The sequence below is a fragment of the Haliotis rubra genome, unplaced genomic scaffold (genome assembly GCF_003918875.1).
Source record: "Haliotis rubra isolate DU_JTF1 unplaced genomic scaffold, ASM391887v1 Scf68, whole genome shotgun sequence".
Classification (NCBI taxonomy): domain Eukaryota; kingdom Metazoa; phylum Mollusca; class Gastropoda; order Lepetellida; family Haliotidae; genus Haliotis; species Haliotis rubra.
In genome coordinates, this window is record NW_025767390.1 from 2,317,090 (window position 1) to 2,325,061 (window position 7,972).

Sequence of the window (7,972 nt, forward strand, 5' to 3'; positions counted from 1 at the left end):
TTGACTTATGGCGGGAATTCCTTACTGTTAAAAAAGACATTAGAAGACTTGATGTTTACATTCAGAAAACAATGTTTTGTCTGCAACATCTACAGTTACAGTTAAACATTGTCGCTGTATGAAGGCCATTCTCTTCGTACAGCGGTCACTCAAGTCATATCTTCCCACGTACCTCTAATCTAATACGGCCCTTACATGGTGAGAGTGATCAGGATTCGTGATTGTTTGCAATTGGATTTAGTTGTGCAATCAGTGACGTTGTTTCAAAAGTGATCATTCGCAAAGCCTTGATAATGTCCGTATGCTTCGGGAAACCTAGAACCTCTTCTTCTAGACAGAACTTAGTCAGTAGTGGCGGATCAATGGCGTCTCTATCACCCTCGTTGACAACGGACAGGCTAGCCATTAATGTCTTGTATGGCAACACATTGGGATATGTAATGTTTTTATAGGTTATCTTGTGACTTTATTTTATTTAAACAAAGCGTGTTAAAATGGTCGACGAAACGCTACCAAGCAGTTGTTGGTGTTCTAATTGCACGAAAACTGCAAAAAGCAGAACATGTTCGGGGAAATGCAATTAGCCAGCAATGTTCACAGAAGAAGGCGAGACAACATTACGTTTATCATATCTAGTCAATGATAGGTGCAGCAGTAATACAAACACCCCTGTACATCAGTTCATAACTGCATCATGCCACGCCTCGGGGGGAAATGACAGATGGAGAGGTACAACTGCAGCAAAGACATCAATAACTGCAATTGAGGGAAACGTGAATGCTGTGAGAACCCAAGACAAGATTTTGCAAATGGCCGCTTAACCGTTTCTTGCGCCCTGGAATGATAACGCCACAACACATTTTGCACGAATTGTACAGCAATATCGTAATCAGAGCAATGTGTTACCCTGGTCTGAATGATGCCCTGATTTGTCACCTACTGAACGCATCTGGAGCGTCATCTATGCTGTGGGAGCACCAAATCCTTCTACCAATAATGAATGATCTTCTCTAGGACTTTCATCAACGTTTGTCACCCGTAAAGATACTGGTTAGAATTTTTAGCAACCCATACTTGTCGTAAGAGGCATCAGGTGGTCAGGCTCCCTGACTGGGTTGACACATAAGGTGACAGGCCTGTATCAACGCGCATGTTCGACATAGACATGTGAACGTGATTGTGAATCCGCTTATGTTGTGGCTTATTTGCATATGTCACTTTAAACACTTGTCTTTCCATCTCATAACATTGCATTTACATCATTTACAGTTTAATTTTGAATCTGTTGTTGTTTGAGTGTCACAATAACTTTTGCCTTTCAGTATATGTTAATCAAGCTTAAAACATTACATGCTTCAGTAAAGCTTTTCAAAAGGTTTGACTCGTGAAATTTGTTCCTTCTTTGGCAGTAAATAAGATCCTATAATTCTCTGGAATTGATGTGTTTTATGTACAACATATGTTTCTATAGCTGTTGGTGTGTTAATCCTCGGCTTTACACGATGTCTGATCCACTTGTACGTATGGTTTCAGGGTCTACCTTCCCGAAAGAGGAGTGACATATCTCACAGAGAAGGTTATGCGTTATGGAACAATCTTTGTGCCTTCTTTGTGTGCTCATCCAAAGAAATCACGCATATATCTAAAGCACGCTCACAAAGTTTACAATTTAGGAGATGAGGTTGAAGTGCAAATAGATCTGTATGATATGCTTGGTAACCGCAGGATGATGGGAGGTGATTTCTTGAGAGTTTGGATGGAGAACCCAAAGAGAGCAGCTTCGGTTTCCGGTCGGGTGGCGGACCTCCATAATGGAAGTTATACTGCTCTGCTTAAAGCTGTATGGCCAGGAAATGCAACAATCAAGGCATTCATTGCTACGAGAAGAGAGGAGATCGTTCTTGACTATATGATATTCCAAAAGCATTACAGTCTCTGGACGATTTTTGCTGAATTTCGGGCAAACAATCTCAAAGATGCAACAAAGTGCTCAATTAGCCAAGGAAATTCCTTAAAGACGAACGAATGGTGTAATTTCACGAATGAGAATAATGGATACAGTTACTACTGCAGGAAATCCAAAATCAAACAGTTAACGTGTGATAGATGGTCGCATTCATATAGTGCAAACGGAATTTCTGCTCCACTTAATACCACAGAGAGGAACATTCTTGGTTTGTATGTATTTTTAAAACAATAAATGGTTGGGTATCTGACGATCAGTTTTTCTAATAACGTGATGTGTTGGTTAGGTGCAAAGGCTACGACATTTCGTGTTTTCACAAAACACCGAATATGACAAACGGTCGAAATTACCCAAAAATCGTTAAAGGAAGGAGAATCATCTTTTGTAACTTTCGAAAAGGTACTACCATTAATAATTCTATAAAATTTTGAACATGTTAAACATGTGGTTGTCTTTTACACAACTTAACTTTATTCCAGTTATTCTATTTCCTTTGTTTAAATTGCAGGTCTGTGATAGATCCAAAACTCGATATTTTACAGACTTCAGTGATGGTGTCTGTGAGAAGAGGTAGGTATGTGTAAGCCCGTAGTGTTGACAGGAAGGATGCAACCTGTCACTCACTGGACAAATCATCCACCCATAGTGTTGACAGGAAGGATGCAATATGTTACTCACTGGACAAATCGCCCACCCATAGTGTTGACAGGAAGGATGCAATCTGTCACTCACTGGGCAAACCGTCCATCCACAGTGTTTCCATAGTGTTGACAGGAAGGATGCAATCTGTCACTCACTGGACAAATCATCCACCCATAGTGTTGACAGGAAGGATGCAATATGTTACTCACTGGGCAAATTGTCCACCCAAAGTGTTGACAGGAAGGATGCAATCTGCCACTCACTGGACAAATCGTCCACCCATAGTGTTGACAGGAAGGATGCAATCTGTCACTCACTGGGCAAACCGTCAATCCACAGTGTTTCCATAGTGTTGACAGGAAGGATGCAATCTGTCACTCACTGGACAAATCGTCCACCCGAAGTGTTGACAGGAAGGATGCAATCTGTCACTCACTGGGCAAATCATCCACCCATAGTGTTGACAAGAAGGATGCAATCTGTCACTCACTGGACAAATCATCCACCCAATGTGTTGACAGGAAGGATGCAATCTTTCACTCACTGGACAAATCGTCCACCCATAGTGTTGACAAGAAGGATGTAATCTGTCACTCACTTGACAAATCGTCCATGCCATAGTGTTGACAGAAAGGATGCAATCTGTCACTCACTGGGCAAATCGTCCACCCATAGTGTTGACAGGAAGGATGCAATCTGTCACTCCCTGGGCAAATCGTCCACCCATAGTGTTGACAGGGAGGATGCAATGTGTCACTGGACAAATCGTCCACCCATAGTGCTGACAGTAAAGATGCAATGTATCACTTTGACAAATCGTCCACCCATAGATTGCATCCTTCCTGTCAACACTGTCACTCACTGGACAAATCATCCACCCATAATGTTGACAGGAAGGATGCAATATGTTACTCACTGGGCAAATTGTAAACCCATAGTGTTGACAGGAAGGATGCAATCTGCCACTCACTGGACAAATCATCCACCCATAGTGTTGACAAGAAGGATGCAATCTGTCACTCACTGGACAAAACAGCCACCCAATGTGTTGACAGGAAGGATGCAATCTTTCACTCACTGGACAAATCGTCCACCCATAGTGTTGACAAGAAGGGTGTAATCCGTCACTCACTGGACAAATCGTCCATGCCATAGTGTTGACAGGAAGGATGCAATCTGTCACTCCCTGGGCAAATCGTCCACCCCTAGTGTTGACAGGAAGGATGCAATCTGTCACTGGAGAAATCATCCACCCATAGTGTTGACAGGAAGGATGCAATCTTTCACTCCCTGGGCAAATCGTCCACCCATAGTGTTGACAGGGAGGATGCAATGTGTCACTGGACAAATCGTCCACCCATAGTGCTGACAGTAAAGATGCAATGTATCACTTTGACAAATCGTCCACCCATAGATTGCATCCTTCCTGTCAACACTGTCACTCACTTGACAAATCGTCCACCCATAGTGTTGACAGGAAACATGCAGTCTGTCACTCACTGGAGAGTTGTGCATGATTAGAATCGAAAACGTGTCCTCAGCATTACAAGCTAACGCTTTAACCACTAGGCCACCTCACCATCACCTGTAGCCAAAGTACAAGAGATGTTAAAATGATGATTGCACTGGACAAGTAGCGTCAAAGAGACAATAAGGTCACATATATTGCTTTGATTTCCGATATTATTAGAATTGAATCAGTTGTCTGACCTTGCTTTCACTTATCAAAAGACCAATCATAGCGTCTCCTTCGAGCTTGTTTCTAATCATACAACGTTAAACTGGGTCATTACTGGCTATTCCGAACGACAGTTACAGGCTGTGCCTCAGATTATAAATATTGTCTAATCATTTGCCTGAACAACATTTCAATGGTATAGCCTTTGCATAAACCAGGGAAAGTGCTGCTATACACATTCGGCCATCTAGACATTCCTAAATGTTCCTTTGTTCAGGTTTCATATTTCGAATAGACAAAATGTCTCTCAAAGCGAAGTATGGAATGGACGTCGTCAGTGTGGAACTTGTGCGGTATTGATAGAGAAAGTTCGTTCAGTCTGGCTACTGTGGACTTCTCATTAGTCTGTCAAAGTTCGCGAAAAGTCAAGATCTGTAATAGCGATTGCTCTGGTCATTGTTTGCCGATAACAAGAACTAAGATCTGATTTGTATGGGGGCTATGCGACAATTGTTACTAACTGTTCCTCATCACACACAACACTGCCTACAGACAAACAATTTTCGCCACGCGTAATTTGGTCCTGGGGCACTTTTGGGGTATGTATATCCTTCTGATTACCAACAGTACACGCACGAAGATATATGTATGTATCCATGTTTGAATTCACCCTGAGACCATTTTTCTTTACCAGCTTCTAATGATATGGAACTGCCGGCCCCTAGAACTCCCTGCAACAAGTTACCAACGGTAATGACATGGCAACGTACGTCTCCAAATGGCTACTTTCTCCAGAATAAATGGCATTCGCTGTTGTGTACTAACACTTTGCCCCGCACCACTGATGCCTACAGACGATGCTTGAAAGGAAGGACGCTCTGGCTTCATGGGGATTCAACCAGTAATCAGTTTAAAGGTTCTCTTCATTCAATTTTACACTTTCCATCCCATACCGACGCGCATGTACCGACTACAGACACAGATGTTACACACAATTTTTCAATTTCCTGGCACGCTCATGAACTACCGTTCTATAATGGAGCTCGACGCTATGACAGGTCAACACACCAGGGACAGAACGTCATGATGGACCGTCTCCCGAACACAACCAAGGACATCGTAGTGTTGTATATGTACGTTCATTTCACGCTTGTCCATCCGGATGTGTTCAGGCGACATGTTCAGAGACTTGTTCCATCAGCAAAGAACCTCTTGGCACGCGCTCCTAATGTTACACTTGCAGTTCGCGGTCCACATGCGTTTTTCAGACCTATGCACGGTTTGTTATCCTACTGGGGTCTTCTGTACACTAACATTTGGCATGAGGCATTTGCTTCACTGCAACACAAGATTGTTTATCTAGATTTCTGGGACTTGACTATGGCTAAAACTTCTCGGGATTTCCACCCAGCAGAGGACACAGTGAAAGAAATGGTGCACACCATGATGTCACTTCTGTGCTTTAGAAAGTGAAAGAGTCATGTGGACTTATCCTTTGTTGTCTGTATTGTAACCGTGAAGGTTGTCTCTCCTCAAATGTTCCGATTTTTTTCAGGGTATATATTACATGGACCTTTGTAATGATGATTGTATCATGGTAGTATGGTGGCAGTTAGTCAGTCATGGATTATTCTTAGCTTTGAAGGGAATGTTTCACTGTAGAATAGCACTCTTAGACAGATGATTCAAACTAATGATTCTGTATGTGGAACTTCTCAGTCTGAATCCAAAGTTTCTTCGGTAAATAGATGTTTACGTTTGAACAAAATGAAACCCTTAGAATGAGCCATATGCATTGGGTCCCTTTAGATGCGAAGACAGACTATGGCATTAGGCCATATTAGACGACTATAGGCGATTAGAACAACCACTTGCCACGTGCACACTTGGATTACTAACAACGTACATTGTAGGACTTGGTCAATGCCAAGAAAACGTGATTTTGATGTGTCTTCATGCTGTTGGTTTGTTGTTTAACGCCGCGTTCAGCAATAGTCCAGCTATGTGGCGGCGGTCTGTAAATAATAGAGTCTGGACCAGATAATCCAGTGATCAACAGCATTAGCATCGATCTACGCACTTGGGATACGGTGACCCTGACCACACGATGCCGTTAATCGCCTCTTACGACAAGTTTGGGTTACTGAAGACCAATTCTAAATCGAATCCTTACGTGTTCCTCAAGCGGACGACATCATGATCAATGCACTGACATTGACTGTATGTTAGAAACTGTGAAAGTGTATGCACATTCATTATATAAAATTCGAAAGAGACGATGGAGGAGATATTTTCTGGGGGGATTATTTAGCGGGTTTAGTTAGTGGTACTGTTTATTTTACAATTAATGTGGATACAAGTAAGGTTATTGTGGTTTAAATACCGGAATGAATAAAGTTTTGAAAACTGTATCTATAGTCGTTGTACTTTTTGTGAATCTCTGAGGACGCCCTGTTGGGATCACATCAGTAAGGCTTTTTGTGTGGGCTGAATATTTAACCCAGAATTCAAGTTTTTGGAGAGCATTATAGACGGTACATGTATAGTGATATAAGTATTTGATATGACTGAAAATGCGAAACTTGATACGCTCTCCAACGCTTGTAGAACCACGTTGAATAAATTTGGAACCATTTCTTAAATGATGTAATGACTGCACATATTGTTTTCAAGAAATGAATATGAGTATGTTTCCATTTACATACAAATAATCCAAGCCTCGACTTATACGAACCCATCCCGATAATGTTATCCCAATGTAAATTTAGGGTTTTCATTTAAACTTTAGACGGACAAATTGTTTTTAGTCCTACTGTGTGTTTACATCGGAAAGCCATATTCATTCACAATATGAACAGGTCGCCATGCAGGATACATTCAGGCTTTATGAAGGTTAGGTGATGTTATTACACGATTTATAAGCGTGTACACATAATAATAATAATTGATTTATAGAGCGCCTATTTCCAAAAGATATTGCTCAATGGCGCTATAAAGAGAAAAGATTGTAGACAATGTCTATGGAAAAGAGAGTTTGAACAGATGAGTTTTGAGGGCAGTTTTGAAAGCGTCAGCAGATTCTATTTCTTTTAGGGCGAGTGGTAGAATGCTCCAGAGATAGGGGGTTGCAGCAGAGAACGCTCTTGATCCCATGGCTGTTTTGACGTGAGGCTGTGTAGGCAGTAGGGAGTTTGACGAGCGGAGCAATCGGCTTGGAACATGGAGATGAATGAGGCTTTTAAGATATTGAGAAAACATGTTTTCATAGATGCAGCTGTGTGTATGAAGAAGAAGTTTGTATTGAATTCTGCTTGATACAGGAAGCCAAAGAAGAGTTTGGAGGATAGGTGTCACAGTTTGGTAGCGTGGTGCACGGGCAACAACACGGGCGGCTGAATTCTGAATCCGTTGGAGTTGTGAAAGGAGCTGTTGAGGAATGTTGTAATAGAGGGAGTTGCAGTAATCAAGTTTAGAGAGAACAAGGCTGGTAGTTAGAAGCTGGGCGGTGTTGAAGTCTAAGAGGGTTCGGATCTTGCTAATATTGAAGATATGGTAGAAGCATCCTTTGCTGAGTGATTTGATTTGATTTTCTAATGACATTGTTGATTGAAAGATGACACCAAAATGTCTCCTGTTCAGTTGAACATATCCATAATGTTCATTCTAAGATTTCTCTCCCGTTTCGA

General features: G+C 41.7%; 1 protein-coding gene across 1 annotated transcript; it reads left to right on the plus strand.

Moving 5' to 3' along the window:
- The first annotated feature begins 2,465 nt into the window (after window positions 1-2,465).
- LOC124257979 (NXPE family member 4-like) lies at window positions 2,466-6,695 on the plus strand. The gene is made up of 2 exons (XM_046692057.1): window positions 2,466-2,536; window positions 4,981-6,695. The coding sequence occupies exons 1-2, from the start codon at window positions 2,518-2,520 to the stop codon at window positions 5,757-5,759; spliced, it is 798 nt and encodes a 265-aa protein (XP_046548013.1). The 5' UTR covers window positions 2,466-2,517; the 3' UTR covers window positions 5,760-6,695.
- The last annotated feature ends 1,277 nt before the right edge of the window (window positions 6,696-7,972 follow it).